The 22,074-nt window shown below is 39.7% G+C and overlaps 1 protein-coding gene across 1 annotated transcript; it reads right to left on the bottom strand.

The window, feature by feature from the left end:
* Positions 1 to 1,694: 1,694 nt before the first annotated feature.
* Positions 1,695 to 20,613, bottom strand: MLANA (melan-A). The gene is made up of 4 exons (XM_036737693.1): positions 20,537 to 20,613; positions 12,415 to 12,511; positions 8,783 to 8,899; positions 1,695 to 1,763 (listed from the first exon to the last, which is right to left on the bottom strand). The coding sequence occupies exons 1-4, from the start codon at positions 20,611 to 20,613 to the stop codon at positions 1,695 to 1,697; spliced, it is 360 nt and encodes a 119-aa protein (XP_036593588.1).
* Between the last annotated feature and the right edge of the window lie 1,461 nt (positions 20,614 to 22,074).

Below are 22,074 nucleotides of genomic sequence, written 5' to 3'. Positions count from 1 at the left end.
CTGGCCTCCAGTCTTCTTAAACCTTCCTTATCCCCAGGTACACCACAATCTCATGACACTGACCTCTTTGCTCTTCCTGGAACAGAACACTTTAGCTCCCGACTCTTCGTTTTCGTTGGCTCTCTTTGTAAGCTTAGGATTTTCTCCCTCTGCATCCACTATCTCCTGGCTTCAACGCCCAGTTAAAAATCCCATCTTCTACAAGGAGCCTTTTCTAATTCCCCTTAATGCTAGCGCCTTCCCTCCGTTGATTATCTCTAATTTTATTCCATATTTTTCTTGTTTGTGCCTAGTTATTTGCACATTGTCTTGCCTGTTAAATTGTTGAGAGCAGGGACTGTCTTTTACCTTTTTGAAATAATACTCTTTAATGATATTGGTGTATAGTTATCTATCCTGGCTTTATTCTTCCGTGATTTAGGTATTAGGACTATTTTTGTTTTATAAATTTTTTTTAGTAGAGCACTTTCTCAATATTTGAGAATAATTTGAATAGCATAAGTATTAATTGTTCCTTAAAATTTTGATAGAATTTCCCTGTAAATCCATCAAAAAAAGTTTCCCACCACCATCACCGCCACCCTCCCACTTTGGTAGTTCCTTTACAGCTAGTTCAATTTCCTTTTCTGAGACTGGATTATTGGATCCTTATTTTACATTCTGTTAATTTCAGTATTTTATATTTTTGAAGTTATTCCTCTATTCCTTTTCTGTTCCCAGGTCTGTTGATACAGTAACTTATAAAGTTGACCTCTCGTGTGGCAAATGATTGTGTGTGTCTTGTGTTTTAAGTATTATTTAAGCAGAAATCTTGTGATAGCACAGAATCAACAAGAATACAAATGATTTTACTTTTCTGTGCCTCAGGTTTCTCATCTGTAAAATGATAGGCTTAGACTAGATGACAGCTAAGCAGGGGTGTGCCAGTAAATATTGAACAACCTGATCTGTGCAGGGAGGGGAGACTGTACACAAGACACAATTAACAATCAGCTTTCATAAGTGAATTCGAACAGGATGCAGCCTACCCCTACATCTAATGATCTCTTCTAGTTCTAAACCTATAACCCTATGATTAATAGTATAGGTTAGGTACAGAATTTTGGTGCTAGAAAATACAGAGAAGGACCTTAGACTTTAATCTTTCTGTTTAGGTCAATGTGATTGTCATTGAATTTTGGGAAGGAAGGGGTGCAGCAATTAGCAGAAAAGTAAATAGGATGAATTGGCTGGTTTTCTCATACTCATAAATGTATCTTTTGTGATATTTTCATGATGAAAGTTTATAACTAATAATTTTGTACAAACTTCATGCCGATGAGGAGCTAAACGTCTATATTCTACATTGTAGTTGTTAGCATTTTTAGCCAGAAGGCAACTGAACAGAAAGAACCAAAGGCCAAAAGCCACTTGCTATATACTCCCCCACGTAATACTGATGTAGCGTAGTCATATTAAGTTGGCGTAGAAATCAACCAGAATCAATGGTTTATTGATGTGTAAAATATTACTCATTGTAACATTGCATTTAACTTTGGCATTTAGTTAGTACCAGTAGCTGTGCCACAAATAATTTGACAATTAATTAGTTTTATTCCTGCAGTACACTACTATAGAACATTAGCCTTTCATATGAATTGAAGCAAAAGCATAAAGAGGATCCTTCCAGTGCCTCTGATGTTTCCTGCCGAGCATTAAGGAGAATAAGGTGGTAGGGACTGTTCTGCAGGGAACTTCTCATAAGCTGGTGGAGCATCAGGTATCTGTGGGAATGAAAAAAGAATGTGTTTATCAGACCTAAGAACTTCCATGCAATGAAATAAGTATTCTCAAATTCATCCATTTAGGTCATGTTCACATTTTTCTTGGTTTCTAAGGAATGCGGCACTGAACTGGGAAGAGACCTAAGTTCTAGTCCTGGCTCTTCTACTAACAATCTCTGTCATGTTTAACAAGTTAATCAGTCTCTATGCACCCCATTAAAGGTGGTGCAATAGATAGGGTATTGGATCTGGAGTCGGAAAGATGCGAGTTCAAATCCAGTTTCAAGTACTTACTTAGCTGTGTGACCCTGGGCAAGTCACTTAACCTCTCTCTGCCTCAGCTTCCTCGACTATAAAATGAGGATAAAAACAGTACCTGCAGCCCAGGGTCGTTGTGATGATAAAATGAACTAATGTTTGTAAAGTACTTAGCAGACCTTAAAATATGTATACGTGTGTGTGTGTGTATGTATATATGTGTGTGTGCTCCATATACTATTATATATACTATATGTGTATGTATATATATTTACACATATATGCTAGCTAGTATTATTGTTATTTCCTCATCTGTAAAAATGGGGTTGTTGTACAAGACGACCAATAAGACTGCTTCACTTGTAACATTCTGAGATTGAGGAAAAAATCAACTTTTTTGTTGTTGTTGAAAACCAAGGTCTCCATGATAATTATAGCCTAAGAGTAAGAGTTGGATGGATGATCAGATTTAGAGCTAGAAGGAATCTTAAAGGTTATTTGATCTGATCTTGTTTCACATATGAAGAAAGAGAGGGGTATATATAGAGAGGGAGACAGACATCTGGATATTTTCTCCTCTCTCGGTTTTCGTGACCTCTTTCTGTCCGGGTTCCCCTTCCATCTCCTCAGTTCCTCCTCATTCTACTTTACTGATCCATTATCCATAGCAGAGCCTCTAAAAGGGAGTGTCCCCCAAAGCTCAGTCCTTAGTCACCTTTTCCACTCTATCTCACCCATTGATCTCATCATTCAGGCAGTCAGCCAGACAACAAGCATTTATTAAATGCTTACAACGTTCTAGGAAGGGATCCAAAGAAAGGCAAAAACACTGTCCTTGCCCTCGAGCAGCTCACATTCCAACATAGGGAGAGAACATGCAAGCCACTATGTACGTACAAAATATACACAGTATAAATGGAAGATAACCTCAGAATGGGAGGGATCAGGAAAAGCCTCTTACTGAATGGTGGTGACTTGAGTTGAGTCTCAAAGGAAGCCAGGAAAGCCCAGAGGCAGAGGTCAGGAGGAAGAACATTCCAAGCATGGGGGATAGCCAGTGAAAAGGCAGAGATGGGAGATAGAATGTCGTGTATGAGCAACAGCAAAAAGTCCAGTGTCAGTGGACTGTAGCATGCATGGAGGGGAGCAAAGTATATGACTAGAAAGGTAGGAAGAGACCAGGATATGGAAGACTTTAAAAGCCAAAGAAGATTCTATATTTGATCCTGGAGGTAATAGGGAGCCATTGGAATTTATTGGAGGAGAGGGAGAGACATGGTCAGACTTGGACTTTAGGGAGATCACTTTAAAAAAAATTATTTACTGTTTTATTTTTCCCCAGTTACATGTAAAAACAATTTTAACATTCGTTTTTAAGACTTTGAGTTTCAAATTCTCTCCTTCCTCCCTCACCCACCCCACCCCACCCCTCATTGAGAAGGCAAGCACTTTGATATAGATTTTACATGTGTAGTCACACAAAACATTTCCATAACAGTCATGTTGTAAAAGAAAACATAGATCAAAAAACAAACAAAAAGCCCCTCAAGAACAATAAAGTAAAAAAAAAAAAAAAAAGAGGTATGCTTCAATATGTATTCAGACACCATCTGTTCTTTCTCTGGATAGGGATAGCATTTTTCATCATATAAGTCCTTTAGAATTGTCTTGGATCATTGTGTTGCTGAGAACAGCTAAGTTGTTCACAGCTGATTGTCTCACAATATTGCTCTTACTTTGTGCACAGTACATTTCACTTTTCATCAGCTCACGCAAGTCTCTCCAGGCTTTTCCGAGAGCATCCCGCTCATCATTTCCCAGAGCACAATAGTGTTCCATCACAATCACATACCACAACTTCCCTGTTGATGGATATCACCTCAATTTCCATTTCTTTGCCATGAGAAAAGACCTACTATAAATATTTTTGTACATATAAGTCCTTTTCCTTTTTTTGTTTTTTAAGGAAGATCACTTTGGCAGCTGAGTGTAACGTGGACTGTAACAGAGAAATTCTTGAGGTAGGCAGACCAGCCAGTAAAGTATTGCAATAGTCATGGCATGACATGATGCGGGACTATACCAGAATGATGACAGTGTTAGTGAAGAAAAGGGGACATGTACAAGAGATATGGTGAAGGTACAAATCACAAGACTTTCTATATTTTAGATATGTGGAGTAAACATAAGTGAGGAGTTGAGAATGACATTGAAGGTGTGAGCCTGGGCTACTGGTAGAATGGTGGTGCACTTGACAATAATAGGGAGCCTTGGAAAGGGGAAGGGTTGAAGGAGAAAAAATAATGAGTTCAGTTTTGGACATGTTGCGTTTGAGATGTCTATGGGAAGTCCATTTCAAGATGTCTAATAATCATCTTTTGATGAGATTGGAGGCCAGGAGAAAGCTTAGGGCTGAATAATTTGATCTAAGACTCATCTGCTTTGTTGTTGTTCAGTCATTTCAGTCTTGTCTGACTCTTTGTGACTCTATTTGGGGAGTGGCAAAGATACTGGAGTAGTTTGCCATTTCCTTCTCCAGCTCATTTTACAGATGAGGAAACTGAGGCAAACAGGGTTAAGTGACTTACCCAAGGTCACATAGCTTGTAAGTGTCGGAGGTCACATTTGAATTCAGGAAGACGAGTGTTCCTGTCTCCAGGACTGGCACTCTGCAATGCACCACCTAACTGCCCCTATCATCTGCTTAGAGATAATTGAACCAGTGGGAGCTGATGAGATCACCAAGTGAGATAGGGTAGTGAGACAAGAGACAGACCCTTTCGGGACACTGATGGCTAATTAGTATAATCTGGAGGTAGACCCAGCAAAGGAGGCTGAAAAAGCGGTGGTCAGACAAATAGGAGGAGAACTGAGAAAAGTGTCCTAAAGAGGAGAGAACAACCATCAGAAGAGGGTGAATGACAATATCAAAGGTTGCAGAAAGTTCAAGAAGAATTAGGATTGAGAAAAGGTCATTAGCATTATAGCAGCTCTTTTTATGGTGGCAAAGAATTGGAAGTGGAGGGGAGTCCCCCATTTGGGGAATGGCTCAACAAGTTGTGGTATATGATTGTGATGGAATATTATTGTGCTATAAGAAATGATGAGTGGAATAGTTTCAGAAAAACCTGGGAAGACTTATATGAATTCATGCAAAGTGAAGTGAGCAGAACCAGGAGAACACTGTACAGAGTAATGATGGATTGTAAAAGACTTTGCTACTGTGATCAAGATAATGATCCAAGACAATTCCAAAGGAACCATGATGAAAAATGTTCTCTACTTCTAGGGAAGTACTGATAAACTCTGAGCACAAATTGAAGCATACTTTTTTTAACTTTATTTTCTTGTGTGTTTCTGTGAGTATTTTTTTATGCAATATGGCTCATGTAGAAATATGTTTTGCATGAAAAAAAAGATTGATCAACAAAAAGGTCATTAGTAACTTTGGAGAGAGCAATATTTCAGATGTATGTTATGGTCAGACACCAGACTGCAAATGTTTTAGAAGTGAGAGGGGAGGAAATGGAGACACTGAATTCTCAAGGAAAGTCCCTTTGGCCAAAAAAGGGAGAAGAGATATAGGTTATATATGCGTAGTCACACAAAACATATTTCCATATTAGTCATACTGTGAAAGAAAACACAGACCCCCCCCCAAAAAAAAGAAAGTAAAAAAGTATGCTTTTATCTATATTCATACTCCATCAGTTCTTTCTTTGCAGGTAAATAGCATTTTTCTTTATGAATCCTTCAGAATTGTCTTAGATTGTTGTGTTGGTGACCATATGTAACACTTAATCATCATACATACAATATTGTTGTTATCATGTACAATGTCCTCCTGTTTCTGCTCACTTCACTTTGAATCAGTTCATGTAAGTCTTTCCAGGTTTTCATGAACTTGTTTTTTAAAAAAATATTAAGTGTATTTCAATGTAATTGGTTTTCTTTATAATCCTATGTATTTTATTTTATGTGTTTAAATTCATACTTTCTCTAGGATAAAATTAAAAAAAGCTCTCTATTTGGCATGTAAAGCTCCTCATAACTTCATCCCTTCCTGCCTTCCTAGCCTTCTTTTTTTTTGGTTTTGTTTTTTCTTTTGGGCAGGGCAATTGGGGTTGAGTGACAAGGTCACACAGCTACTAAGTGTGTCAAGTATCTGAGGCTGGATTTGAGCTCAGGTCCTCCTGCCTCCAGGGCCGGTTCTCTACTTACTGCGCCACCTAGCTGCCCCCTTTCTAGCCTTCTTACACACCTTATCTCCTCCAAGAATTCTATAATCTAGCCACACAAGTCTATTTGTATTTCTTCAAACACAACACCCCATCTCCTCTCTCCGTGCCTTTGTCTTGACTGACCCCTACATCTGGAACAGTCAGTTCCCCTACACTCCCCCTCCCTCACTTAGTTTCTCTGGTTTCCTTCAAGACTCAATTCAAATCTCACCTTCTATAGGAATCCTTTCCTGGGCTTCCAGCTAGCAATGCCATCATCTTCCAGGTTATTTTCATCTACTCTGTATCTTGTATTTACCTTGTCATTTTCATGTTGTCTCCTCCACTAATATATTTGCTTATACCTTACATCTAATTCTATTATCTTGCATGTACCTAATTATTTACATATTGTCTTCCTCACTAGAACATATGTATGTTCTAGATAGGTGGCACAGCGGATAGAGCACCAGGTCTGGAGTCAGGAGCACCTGCATTCAAATCCAGCCTCAGACCCTAAGTAGTTGTGTGACTCTAATCTTTGCCTCAATTTCCTTATCTGCAAAATGAGCTGGAGAAGGAAATGGCAAACCACTCCAGTATCTTTGCCAAGAAAACCCCCAAAAGGGGTCACAAAGAGTCAAACACGGCTGAAAACAACTAAACAACAACCATAGCAACATATTCCTTGAAGACGGACTGTTTTTTGCCTTTCTTTGTATCCTCAGTGCCTAGCATAGTGCCTAACACATAATAAGCACTTAATAAATGCTCATTGACTGAATGACTTACAGTAAGTGACTTGCTCAAATCTAGGTCCTCCATCTGCAGACCCCATTTTATTTTCTCTATACCACTTTATTCTACCACACAACCCCTCCAAGAAATTGAATTTCAAAAGTACAAATAAATTGCGTATGTGGGAGAGGTATATTTATGATGTTTTCCATAGAATTATTTATCACTTAGTTTACTTAAGATAAATTACCTTTATAACAGAACTATAGAATTGTAATAATGAATTACTTTTCCCCTTTTAGAGGCACTAACTCAAATTTAATCTTGATCATGGCATGTGCACTAGTGATATACTTAACATTGACATTGGGCTACATTCATCATGTCCGAAGGAAATCCAAGGCCATTTATTTAGTTATCGCCAAGCCTTCAAACTGTGGCTTCTATGACAGCTGTACCTCATGGCCATAATACTCATGAAAGATAACTATATCCTGAACTAGAGATGTAATACCTGATAAATTAGCATATTCTTCATTGTACATTGACCCACCATGACTTTCACATAGGTGACTGTAATGTTTGACAAAGTATTTTAAAATTTTTAATTTATCCCTCACCTAAAATAAATTTCACAATAACAGGATTTTACCTGATTTAAAGTATCTTAAGTTGCATAAAATAATTATTCCACAAAATTTTTAAATTATATATCCAACATATACTGTATATCAGCTGAATTTGAACACCACTCATCAGTTTCTGATGTGTTCCTATTCTCACTTATGTCCCTAAGTTTATATTACCTTCCATTTTTATTGTATATATCTTATCTATACACAGTTGTTTACTTGTTGTCTTCCTCCTCCCCACACTACTAGAATGTAAGATCTCAGAGGACTTTGACTGTTTTTGCCCCTCTTTGTATCCATAGTGCTTACTACGGTGTTGGTATTCATTAAACATCTAATAAATGCTTATTAACTGACTGACCTAATGAGAAATGGGGGAGAGATCCTTACTTCAAGATCCTTATGATATTCCTTTACTTAATTAGCTTCAAGTACATCAGCTCTGATATATTTAGTTTATAAATACCATGCTTAAAGAAAAAAGGAAGAATGGGGGAAAATACATGTGAAAATATAACTGGTAAATACTTACTATTCAAAATATACAAAAAATTGCCATGATACTTTAGAGATGGTGCTAATATCAGAGATTAACAAGCATCCCACGTGAACAAACGCAAACAAACTGCATGGAAAAAATTCAGGCTGCTGTCACAGGATTGTAGAGTACATGAAGTAAGGTGTAAGAAGTCTAGAAAAGTAGGAAGGAGCCAGGTTATAAAGAGCTTAAAATGCCAGAGTCCTTTCTATTTGATCCTGGAGGGGCCAGGAAGCCATTGGAGCAACTTGAGAAAGAGAGTGCCTTGATCAAACCAATGCTTTAGAACAAATGTTCCTAATCCTTTTCTGTGTCATGGGTCCCTACTCAGAATAATGTTTTAAAAGGCATAAATAAAATACACAGGATTATAAAGGAAACCATAAAGGAATTATAAAGGAAACCATTCCATTATAAATGGAATCTAGGTCGAGTTATTTCCCTGGGTCTAAAGTATGGGACTTTGTCATCATTGATACTAGAAAATCTAAGTGAGCAGGACAGAACAGGTGACTGATTGTACTGATAGTTTTCCTTGATTCTTTGTTGTGAGTGTTTTCACTTATTTGATTTGAACATAACTACACAGGAAGCAAGCAAGCAAACAAACATGATTCCAGGAGCTTAACATACCACAGAGTTACAATTGCTGTTCTCCTGAAAGGGCCCTTTGCTGACAGGGAGAGCACCCTCATCCCCGTAGTAATTCCCCATCAGGGCTTTCCCAGTACCAGCGCAAAAGTTTTTGTCCTGAAATGTAAATTCAGTGGGGGTTAGTGGGAGAAGCAAGAAGAAAATGGACAGCAATGTAAAGAAATGAAAAAGATGCGGCACTCCCCTCCTTCCCGGCCCTGGACCCAGGGGTAACATTTTTCCCAAAGAGACCAAATGGTATAGCAGACCAGACTTAGACCATTTCTCTACCCAAATGACTTTGTAACTTAATCCCTTTGTGGCAAATTTTCTTGTGCCTAAAATGAGTATGATAATAATAAGCTATTAGCTGAAGCTTGATGTGAATTACATTGAATGCTTTGAATAAATGGGGGCCCATGATTGCAAAGAATACCTCAGCGAATTTCTGTTTTTGTCCACATAGTTATTCTCTCCAGTGGTACTGGTCACATCCCATTATATTCTTCCTCACCTTGGAGGACTTTTGTCCATGTCCTTCAAGAAACCCTCCATGGGGTCCAAGCAACATACATAGTTTGTTGTTGTTTACTCATCTGAGGCATTTCTGATTCTCCGTGACCTTATTTGGGGTTTTCTTGATAAAGACACTTGAGTGGTTTGCCATTTCCTTCTCCAGCTCATTTTACAGATGAAGAAACTGAGGCAGACACGGTTAATTGACTTGCCCAGAGTCACACGACTAGGAAGTGTCTGAGGCCACATGTGAACTCAGGTCTTCCTGACTCTAGGCTTGACATTCTTTCCACTGCACCAACTAGCCGCCCTACATACTTGAACCTTCCTCTAGTTCTTAACATTAGACAGGTACCAATATTACACATGGACTCCATTTAATATCCCTTTTCTTTAATGGTCACACATCTCTTTGATGCCTTTAACAGCATTTTTGTGAATATTATTTAAAAGATTTATTTTCAATTATTTAACAAATTATTTAAAATTAATTAAAATTTAAAGTTGTTTCCAAGAAAAACTTGAGGGCATTGAAAGTAGGGCCAATTTTCCCAAATTCTGTACAGCTTGTTTTCCTTCTCTAATTCAGTTCAGGGCCTAGTTTACTGTTCACCTTTAGTATCTGCCTGCAGTATAGGTACTGGTAGACCAGCTGTGTTATTTGTCATCCACCTATCATTTGAACAAAGGTCTACATGATTTTGTAGAGTGTTACAATAAGCTCTTAAGCAATTGCAAATCTCATTTAGAAGGCTCAGTAATGTTCTGGGGCTTGTTGCATTCAGCATGCCCTCTACAAAACAGGAGCATCTGGAGGACCTCAACATCTATAAGGATTTCATCTTCCATTCAGACTATGGGCTCAGTATGCCCCCATGACAGTGGCTTGGTTAATATACATCTCTCTGTTTTATGTTTTGTTTGATACCACTCACCAGATATCTTTGAACAAAGTTACCTCTGTTGTGTTGTATCAGAGAAACTTAGATAATCTTAACATATGCACAGCAGACATCTTATTGGAAGAAACCTTTAAAGTTACATTTTGCTCAACCAAGTAAAATAAATGCTTTTTAAATAGTCAATAAACAATAAAACAAATGAGATCTTATATTCTCTACACAATTTGTGGTAGAAAAGACATGTAATACTCTAGAAAACTGTCTGCCAAAGCCTGCCTATCCCTTTCTCATATTTTCATCCAAGATGATCTTTGTATGCATCTAGATTGTTATCATAAAGATTTTTTCCCTGATAAGAAAATTTGTGAGCTATCCTTCCATTTAGCTGCAACTTTCTTATACCTTCTGATTTCATTTATTATGAGAATGTCAATATGGCTCTCGTTCACCCCCAGAACTATCTAGTTTTGTGTTTTCCTTTATTTCATGGGTTGCCCATGATCAAAGAATTCATCATTTTGTGGCCAGCCCACTGGGGATGAACCTCTTTACTCAGCTAGGTTGGCTCTCAGACAGCAGGAAGCCTATTAGTGGTATCATACTTTCTAGCATGATGTAGAATTTGCGAAAGCTAATGCCCTGCTGGCACAAGTTCAAGCATCCAGGATCATGACCTTCATGTCCCAATAAGACGCTGGAGCATGACTTCAGAGGGCACATGAGATTGTGAAGAGAGCAGCATCCTATCGACAGTGAGAGATGTGAGTTGTTTTTCTTGGCTGACAAGGTCCTTCAAGGAATTTTATATTTGACATAGACACTAGAGATACCTTTAATTTTGACATAGACGTGACAGATACTTTTAATTTTGACATAGACATGAGAGATACTTTTAATTTTGACATAGACATGAGAGATACTTTTAATTTTGACATAGACATGAGAGATACTTTTAATTTTGACATAGACACTGGAGATAGCTTTCTTGAGGAAAGCCTTTTTTGCTCCACCAAAGAGAATGCTTTTTTTTATAAACAACACATAATAATCACAGTGGGATCTCACATTCAATATATTTTTCAGTCAATTGTGGTTACTATGGAATATCATTTGTGAACATCTGCCTGTTCCCTACTAGTGTTCTCATTGAGAATGTTTTAAATGTATGTCTAATTGATTCTCATTAAATTTTTCTGTAGATAATAAAGTAGCGCGTAGAGCTATACTTGGCACATAGTAAGTACTAAATAAATGCTTGTTGATCAATTGATAGGATAAGTAGTCGTTAATGTTCTATTGGTTGCTTTTTTTTTGTTAAGGTGAAAGGTTAAGGTGCAAAGGCACTCAGGTGGCATAGTGGATAAACCTCCTGGCCTGGAGTCAAGAAGACTCATCTTCCTGAGTTTAAATCTGGCCTCAGACATTTACTAGCTGTGTGACCCTGGACAAGTCATTTAACCTTTTTGCCCAAGTTTCTTCATCTGTAAAATGAACTGGAGAAGGAAACAGCAAACCATTCCAGTATCTTTGCCAAGAAAACCCCAAATGGGGTCATGAAGAGTTGGACACAACTGAACAACAAAGCAAAACTACCTTCTCTGTTTTCTGTTGATCAGTTTCTACTTCCTGGGTTCCCTGGTTTCCTGCAAGATTCAGCTCAAATCCCACCTTTTGCAAGAAGCCCTTCCCGCTCTGAAAGAGTCTAAAAGAACTCTGCCCCAGTCCCTAGACTGGAAAAGATAGAGCATCCTTCAATCCCTTGCAAATCCTCTCTATCTCCCTAGTCTTTCTCTCACAAAGCCTCTGCTGCCTCACTGCAACCTTTCTGTCCAATGATTTTTTTTCCAGTAGGGTCTTTAGCAATTCAGAGGAAATGGTAAAGAGAAGGGAATAATTGCTTGGCCTGAAATGGGATTATTGATATTAGAGTCATACACTGCCCCACCTCCAATACACATACACATCAACTCTGAAATTTTTGCAAAGCATTTAACCACACGTCATGTAAAAATAAGAAAATCTTGACTTGGTTCACTTTTATTTTTTACACCCGGTGCAGATGTCTTCAGCTGTTTAACAGCTACTACCTGGGATGTGGGACAAGGTTATAGAAAAAAAAATTAATTTGTTTTCCAATCCTTCTGTTAGGGTACCGGATGAAAATTTCCTGACTTACCCAATGTGGTAAAAAGGGAGTGTGTGAGCAGTACTCACCTGCAGGGTTTTGTAGCCACTGCGTCTCTTGCAATACCAGCAGCTAAGGAGCAGCAAAACCCCCAGGATCACAGCCAGGATGCCAATTCCTGCCGCCCTGTCCCGGAAGACAAGACAAATTCATCTTGCCACATATGAACATGAGTCTTACTTATTACAAAGCATCTATTCACAGGAGCTTCCTCTCCACACACATCCCCAAGCGGTTCACTCCATACTCCCTGGAAGAGTCCATTCTCACATTCTCCAGCCCTTCCTCAACTACACTTTTCAGAACCCTACAGTTGTGTAGAGGTCAGGGGTGTTTTCTAAAAGTCTGTCGAGTGTGTGTCTTAGAGGAACGACACAAATCAGTATCTGCAAAGAGAAGTCAGATTCCAGCCTTAGTAATACACTACTTACTATAACTACTAATACAAATTATGAAAATAAAATAATAAAGAGGCAGCTAGGTGGCACAGGAGGAAGTGCGCTCAACCGGAAGTCAGGAAGACATGAGTTTAAATTCAGCCTTAGACATTTACTACTGCTACTACCCCCCCCCCCACCATCACCACCACCACCACCATCACCACTACTACTGTTACTACTGCTGCTGCTGCTGCTGCTGCTGTTACTACTACTTCTACTGCTATGTGATAATGGTAACTATCATTTTATGTGGTACTTTAAGCTTAAAACAAAAAGCTTTACACAGGTTATGTCACTTGATCCTCGCAACAACCCTGAGAGGTCCAATGCTGTCCCCATTTCATAGATGAGAAAATTGAGGCTGAGGGATGTTAATTTGTCCAAGATGGACACAATTAATAAGTGTCTGGGATAGAACTCAAATTCAGGTCTTCCCAGCTCCACCCCTCCTCCCCTTCCCCCTCTCTATCCCCCATCCGCCACAGCACCCAACTGCCTCCTGGTTAATCCTCCTGTGCAATATTTCTGCTCCTTTACTCCAAATGTCTGCCCTGCTCTTGATATCTTTGCTTCTGAATTGATGGTACGGTCATGAAGGTGAATTTGAAGTCAGTCCCTGCAAGCAAAAGTCACGGTACAGCTTGCATTCCTTTCTCAGGTGTAGCCTCGCACTGTGCAGACACAGTGTTGATGTAGGGACTGGTGTAGGAGTGAGAGCTGATGCTGGCAACATCTTAGGGTGCTGTTGACAAAGGTCACTCTTAGACAATGAGGCTGCGTTTCTCTTGCAAAAGTTGCCAAGTACATTGAGATGCATACAGGATTTGAATTCACTCCTTCAGCATATATTTAGTATGTACCTAAGTATGTTTCAGTGCCCGGCACATAGTAAGAACCTAATAAATGCTTATTGCTTGACTGTTGATATTAAGAAATACTAAACTTGGGTCTACCAGGGTAAATATTTAACAACTGATTCTCCAAAAATTGCCCGAAACACACAGTATATCCTTTTAAATTTATTCTATGTTGTTAACGCTTTCTTAAGACTAGACAATCAACAAAACAATGAATCAAGTTGTGGTGTCTGCCCTAGGTATAAATGCTCACACTGAAAAATTTAACAATCTGCAGGAGCCCATAAGAGCCGGCTTCAGCACACCAAGTGACTTTGCCCCTAAATAACATATAATCTAATAATTTATTAAGGGAGATACAATTTTGTGAGTAAAGTTAGAAAATGTTTATCGCAAATTTTCTGCTGTATGAGATATGTGGGAGGGTAGGGCTAACCTGGTGTACTGGAAAGAGCTCTGGAGACCTGGGTTCTGTAAAAAGGATAGCGCAGGGAAGAGGGCAATATTCCTCAATACGGTCAGTGGTTGGCAAATATTTCTTAAGTGCCTATCTCTGTAGAAGGCACGTGCAAGACTAAGGGGATAGGAATTAGACTTGTGATTTCACTAATCCAGACAGAGAAATCCCAGATAAACAAACTCCATCTAACAATGTAAATTGGCATCTTCTCCATAACTTATGGTCACAAAGCCACTATCTGTCAGAGATGGGACTTGAATCCAAGTCTCCACAATTCTCCATCCACAATGCAACACTGCCTTTATAGGCTCTGGGAATACAAAGGGAAACATGAAAATAGTCTCAGCCCTCAATGAGCTGACATTCTACTGTTGATAGAAAAGTACTTTATGAAACATATGAAGTGCTATGTGAATATAAGCTGTTTTGTTATATAAACCAAATAGTTTTGCGTAATAACTCTTTCATAGAACTGTGGTTACCAAAGATTAATTACTACACAATCTTCTGGTAACATTCAATAAACCTAAGCTCCTCTCATACAACTTTTATTCAGTAAGTTAATGGTTGTCTGGTTTTAGACATTGCATCCTGGGAGTCAGATAAAATCCTATTTATCTAAAGAGCAAATCTAACCATGCCTTTCTCCCGAGCAGATTGCAATAGCTTTCTATTGCCTCGAAGGTCAAATACATGCTCCTCTCTTCTGACCTCTAGTCCACTTTTCTAGGTTTTTATATATGGCCCTGGTCTAGCCAGACCTGATATCTTATTGTTTTTCACACATGACACTCAATCTCTCATCTCTGTGCACTTTTCGTTTGCTGGATAAAATCCTCTGTTGGGCATTCAAGGCTCTTCATAATCTGCCCCCTTCTTCCAGTCTTCTTATGCCTGACACCCCACCATTTACTGTTTAATCCAGTGACAATAGCCTCCTTGGTGTTTCTCAAATAAGATACTCTGGGCATTTTCATTGGCTTTCCCCCATGACTACAATGCTCTCCCTCTTTAACTCTGCCTCCTTTCTTCCATCGAGTCTTAGCTAAAATCTCACCTCTAGAGGAAGCCTTTTTCAATCCATCTTAATTCTAGTGCCCTCCCTTTGTTAATTATTTCCAGTGTATCCTGTGTATAGATTGTTTGTACACAGTTGCTTGCATGCTCTCTCTCCCATTAGATTGAAAGCTCCTTCAAGGCACAGAGTCAGGGGTGGGGAACCTGTAGGCCCGCTAGATCCTCAAGTGCAGCCCTTTGACTGAATCCAAACTACACAGAACAAATCCTTTTACTATCTAGTCCAAGGTACACCCAAAATATAAATCCTGTTCCTAGTCATTTAACTTCTACTGGAAGATTTTCGTGAATGATGAACTTAGTGATGTTTTCTGAAATGGCCCATTCAAATTTTGTTAAGATTTTCCTTAACATGTTGTTGAGCTGAACCTAATAGATGTTGAGTTGAAATCTATCTCTCTGATTATGAAGGTCAATAATGAACCCAATTATAATTGGGTTCCCTAGCTTCTTCCTAAAGAGGAGCTACTTTTGGCTACCCCAAAATCTGATCAGCACTTTAGTACAGTGCCTGGCACAAAGTAGGCACTTGATAATTGCTTGTTGACTTGACTTGATCTCTAGGCACAGGTATGGAAGAGGAAAAAGAAATAGGCCCTGAGAGTGCAAATTACTGACAAAAGAAAGCGATGCCCTCTCCTTTCTAGGAAGGCTCCGAAATCTACTGATGAATCAATCTGTTGGTTGGAGAGCCCTAGGTCAGAAGAGAGAATTGGAGATAACGAGAGATGGAAATCTTTTTTCTAGATCCATTTAGCTTGCCAGCACAGATATGACAAGAATGGAATTTTGTCTAAGCATTGGTAGCAATTCCATATTAGTATGTCTCATTACTGTGTCATTAGGTGGGGGATGTAAGATTACAGCATTAAAGTATCTGAAAGAGAGTCCTTTAGAATTACAATCCAAAGTAGAGGCTCCCAGGGGGATAGGAAAGCGGCTCCTAAACCATGGGCAAGGATTAGGAAGAGGTTGATGTGAACACCTACGCAACTCTGGCCTGGAAGCTGGAAGTTGCTGGTCAATGTCATCACCTTGGATTTGGACTAGTATATCCTTGTACATATGTAACAAATAATTGCTTATCCCCCTTTGCTTCCTACCCCATTGGATGTCATACAAGCTGCCCATCTGACCTTGTTTCGTCTTCAGTGATTTCTCAAAGCTTATTGCTGTTCCAAAGTAATTTGCATGTCCAGGCTCAATTACCACTAAGGAAGATAGGAAATGGGAAGACGAGTAGGGAGCAGGGGTAAAGGAAGACCCCTCTGAATGTCAAAACTCAGTGGGAGATACAAAGCAGGTGGGAAGTACCCTACCTAAGAGCAGGGGGATGGGGAGACATATGTGAAAATTTACCCCAATGTATTCAGGAGTGGAAAATGGATACTCATTTGAGCAGGGCAGAATCTGAGGAAGTCCTTTGTAGTCTGGGGAAGAAGGAAAGGATACAGGCTCTGACTGTGCAAATCACTGACAAGGTAAAGTGATTCTCCTCCTTTCTAGGTCTTGTTTTTAAAACAAGGGGAGAAGGCAGGGCAATTGGGGTTAAGTGACTTGCCCAAGGTCACACAGCTAGTAAGTGTGTCAAGTGTCTGAGGTCATATTTGAACTCAGCTCCTCCTGATTCCAGGGCCGGTGCTCTGCTCACTGCGCCACCTAGCTGCCCCTGAAAGGGGTCTTCTATGGAACACATCAAAGAACAGAAAGAGTCCGTACTTTGGTGTCTTCCTGGCCCTGAGCATGAGGACTTGGGACATTGTCAGTACCTCCCCTGGTTCAGGATCCCCTAAGAAACTTAAGCCAATTCCTGAGGAGGAACAACTGCCTGAAAACTTCAAGAGCAGAGGATTAAATACCCAGAGCCACCCTGTCCCTTGGGATTAAGGTATTGTAACATTGTCAGTCTCTCCTGGTCCAGATGTTGTACAGCTAGCACCATCTCCTGGGAAAAAAAACAACTGCATCTATAGACAGAAAGTCAAATAATAGGGAGTAAGTGGGACACAAAGCTGAGGGGCAAGGGTAAGTCTCTAACCCCACTCCCTGATGAGTACTGTGAGTCACACAGACGGCACCATTCTCCCCTGGGGTAAGATGAAAGTAACCCTCCCTGGGCTCTAGGGTGAGTCCTTCTGCGCTCTTCACTCTGTAAATAAAAATTGTTCTGTCTGATGCCTCGTGAACCTGAGGACTTTTAGGGGTTGGCTTGTCTTGGCTAGTGACATTGCCAGATACTACCTGATTAGATACAAAGTATGAGAAAGCAGAGATTCTCAAAGTGACCCAAGCACATTAGATTACAAGAGAATTTCTGACACAAGGATTATACACTAAGATGCGAATACTTCTTATGCTAAAATGCTCTAATCTTAATATTAGCATCTACACAAAATTCCCTAAAGGAGTATTTCTAAATTTGGGTCATCTCCTGGCATCAAAATGGCTCCATTTCCATCTTTTACACCACTGGCCCCCACATTGTGACCTACCAGCAGATTTGAGGGTCCTCTCAACAGGTTGTTACCAGCAGCCTAGAACTTGAAGAGATCTTAAAAGATTACTCAGTGAAACCTTCTCACTTTGCAAATGAAATTGTATGAAGAAAGCTAAGAAAGGTTAAATTACTTGCCTAAGGACCTTGAGTATATAGCTGGCAATTGGACCCAGATCAGCACACTGCAGTTCTAGTATGAATTCTAGGGTACCACACTGTCCTTCTATACTCTTTCTACAAAGGGGAGGTGCACAGAGGAGTGGCCCTGGTACACCCTACTCAATCAAGACCCATCCAGACCCAAACCACTGTTAAGACAGACCAAAAGAATAGCCCTACATGATATGAGATAAAAGAACTTTTCCATGAAGTGAAATCTCATTTGAAGCTATGTGGTTAATCTAAGAATTAGATGAATTTCTTCAATTTCAGGGCCAAAAAAATCCTGCATTTTCATAGGCTAAGAGTGGAAAAAACATGCCCCTGTATCTATAGGTTTTGCACTCCTTAACTTGAAAACCCAGTTTCCTGGGAATCCTAGCATAAAGGGAGAGGACCCGCCTCTTGTTAACTGCTTGACTATTCAGCGGTCCACCTGCCACTTCCATGATCATAAGGCTTTGAAGAAAATCAGAAATAACTTCTCATTAGGAAAAGAGTGGGAATTCCTGACCTAGGCCTTTATAACAAATACTTGCATTTATAACTTAATCCTCTTAAGTTATTAAATATTGTGGCCAACTTTTTCAAAGGACCAATATCTCCCATCATGGGTTTACAGAAAGGCATGTCATGAATGAGGGCAATTTTGTCTTCAGGATTTTCATTTAGAAAGCTCACCCACCTATTACTACCAATCAGATGAAGGGAGTAAATTCCATCTAGTTACTGCACATTAGCAGTTTTCACAGCCTGCCTATTTCTGGACTTATTCCATTCTAAGGACTTTTCACCAAGTGACTGCCCAAACCAGTCTGTGTTACAGACTCTGCATTTCAGCTTCTAAGGGAGGCTGGACTGACCTGGAAGTTTGAATTGGCCATCTACCAGAGAGAACTGAATATCAAGATTATCCCAAAAGTTTAGGGCAGTTTTAAATTTCAGTAGTTTAAAAGTGCTCTAAGACTTCTGGATGACCCTATATAAAAACTTGGATTAGATCATGTCATTTCTCTGTTCAAAAATATTCAGTGACTGTCCATTACTTTACCTAGTAGAGTTCAACCTTCTCTGGCATTCAAGGCCCTCCACAGTTGGATGCCACCTGACCTTTCTTGCCTTATACTTTATGGTACAGCCAACTTTATTATTCTCTGCACCACCACCCCCTCCCAGACATGCCCCATATCTTCTTACCTTCAATATTTTTGCTCACCCTCTTTTCAATGCCTAGAAATACTCTCATTCAGCTTCTTCTCTTATAGAATTCCTACCCATCCTTAAGGCCCAACTGAGAGGACACCTCCTCTGGAGACGTTGCCTAATCCTGCCTGGTTATCAGTTCCTTTCCTCTCCAGACCTCACAGAACCTTTTCTTTTCTAATTCTCTAATATGTCTATAAGGTAATGCTGTATCTTATCTCCCTACTGGACTAGAAATTCTAGGAGGGCAGGGATTGTGTCTTAATCCAAACTATAACTCTCCTAATGTCTAGTGCAGTGATTTACAATACAATGCAACAAATGTTTAAGCCCCTACTGTGTACTAGGATACAAATAAGAAAAAGAAAGATAATCCCTTCCCTCAAAGAGCTTACAATCTAATGGGGGAAGACAATACACAAAAAGGAAGCTGAGAAGCTGATGGAATTGGGGGTGGGGGGAGGGTACCCTGGTAGGGGCATGTAGATGGTGGAGTCTGTTCCAAGTGGAAATGAAGAGTTGGCAGGGCTTCTGAGCCTTCCTTAAATGGGCATTGGGAGGAGTTTTTTGCTCTGCCCTCCAGCCCTCCAGAGCAGAGACTAGTGCATACATAGCAGGCCTTGAATAAATGTTGACTTCGTTGTACTACATTGTTTTGTCCCTCTCTACTACTCCCCCACCCCCACCCCGGATATTTCTCCTTATCATGAGATGTTCTTCCCTTACTGTTCATTTGATGATTATACTTGTTTTATTCACCCTGAATTAGTACATTAGTTCCCACCGGTGTCCAATAACATATACCTAAGGAAAGTCTATCTGCCCATCTGTTCTCATGGGCACCATTTCTTACCCTCACCATTGTCCCATCCCACCACGAAGTAAGTCTATTCCTGGAACTTCTGGGTTTGGGCAATTCATGCTATGTAGCCTTAGAAGAGACTCCCTCATTTTCTAGATGAGGAAATTGAGGCAGGGAGAGGGGGAATGATTTACTTAGAGTCATAGAGGTGACAAGTGGCAGAGCCAGGACTCCTGACTCCAATTCCAGTCTCTTTCCACTGTACCACACCACTTATCTTCCATCTCCTGGCCACCTTCAAAACCCGAAATACATCAAACTAAGCACAATTATTTTCAGAGCATGTATTGCAGGCAAGGTCAGAAAGCCGGACAGTATCCAGATTGGGAGCTTTGGACTCAGTTCCAGTAAAACAGAATTCAGACAAAAATGCAAAGCCCACCTTTTTTTACCCTAGATGACAGCACCTGGCCTCAAACAATCCTGAACCTGGCTTCTGCCTAACTCAATCAAGTAGAAAGTTTCTTCCCCTTGCATCACACATTCTGTGAGAACAGACACAAAACACATTTATGGACAGGCACACACATTCTGGGATAGATAAGTCCCCATCCACAAACTACAAGTTGGAAATCTGCGTTGGGTTTTAGACTTACTCTTCCGCTGTAATGTGAGAAGGAGACTTCTTTTTCTTGAGGTAGGCATGTATAAAGTGAGCATTTTCTTTTGGCATCTTGTGAAGGCACGGTAAAAGTTACCTAACAGGAAGAATGACACCAAGATCATTTATTGAAACCAGAGCTAACTCAAGGGTCAATCCCTATGGTCTTAGTATCAGAAAACCTTCATTCAAGCGGGGGCGCCTACATTTAGATGCTGCACAGTTCCTGGCAAATATCTTAACCTCTCTGAGTCTGCAATAACATGTGGATGCTATTCTATCAAGGGTTTTGCTTACCTGTGTTTTTGAGAAATGTACTTTTAGCAGGGCTTGTTTGGGTGGCTGTTGGGAAGCTTCTGCTGTAGCAAAACAAAATGTGTCAACCTTTAAAAATAAAAGAAAATGGGTGGGGGGCTGGAATTTGTAGCCAGCCTCAAAGGAGCATTGTGAGGAAACATTTTCTAAGCAAAAGAAGGAGGCAGGGGAAGAAAGGGAAAGGAAAAGAGAGGAGATGAGAGGACAGGATTTTTTGATTATTAAAAAATAATAGTGGAGGAGAGAATTTGTTATTATTAAAAATAATAATAGCTAACATTTACATAGCAGTTTAAGGTTTGCAAAGCACTTTACAAATACTATCTTATTTGACCCTCACAACAACCCTGGGAGGTAGGTGCTGTTATTATCACTATTTTAGAGATGAGAAAACTGAGGCTGAGAAAGGTTAAATGATTTGCCTAGCGTCACACAGCTAGTAAGTGTATGCAGCAGAATTCAAACCCAGTTCTTGCTGACTGCAGGTACAATGCTCTCATCTACTGTTCTACCTAGCTGACAAGACAAGTCAGATCCACGAAGGGGTTCTCTTGCCACTTTAAGGGGCTATATCTTTAATAGTCTCCTTTAAAACCCCAAATCAAAGCAGAATAGCAGGTGGAGATTTTTTCCCCTATGACATTTACTTATCTTTCCTTTTGACAATTCTAGTGATTTTCAATTATTCAGTCCCCATGAGGAAGTATATTAATGTTCATTAAATAGGAACCTAATGAACTAGAAAAGGAAGAAGCTTAACTGTATAAATGACCGATTCCATGGAATATATGAAGGTAATTAACAATCTTAGTCTCCCTGTCTCCCAAAAAAAATGACAGCCAAACTCCCATATCTCAGATGAATAATGTAATGACAGGCCCTAAGTATCATTGTTCCAAATTGTATAATCCTAAATCAATTACTATTAGGTTAATTTGTACTTGTAAACCCATACCTTATGCTCAGATCCTAATAAAACTGAAACTCAAGATTTTAACCTTAAATAAGAGTTGTGTGCTATGGAGAATTTTATGGAAGGTCATGGACAACTATCATACAAGATGAGAAATCAAAAGGTCTTGTGCTCTGCCCTTGGGGAGGGCATGCTCACACTGTGAAAAGCTCTTAAAACTGCCTGTGCAGGACCTTAGAGATCATCTGGTCTAAGCCCCTAAAGAGGAGATGAGGAGCCCACCAAGGGGGAAGTGTCTTTGCCTG

This window comes from Trichosurus vulpecula, chromosome 9, assembly GCF_011100635.1.
Source record: "Trichosurus vulpecula isolate mTriVul1 chromosome 9, mTriVul1.pri, whole genome shotgun sequence".
Lineage (NCBI taxonomy): Eukaryota > Metazoa > Chordata > Mammalia > Diprotodontia > Phalangeridae > Trichosurus > Trichosurus vulpecula.
Note: the sequence above shows the minus strand (reverse complement) of the source record. Positions and strands in the feature narration are given on the sequence as shown.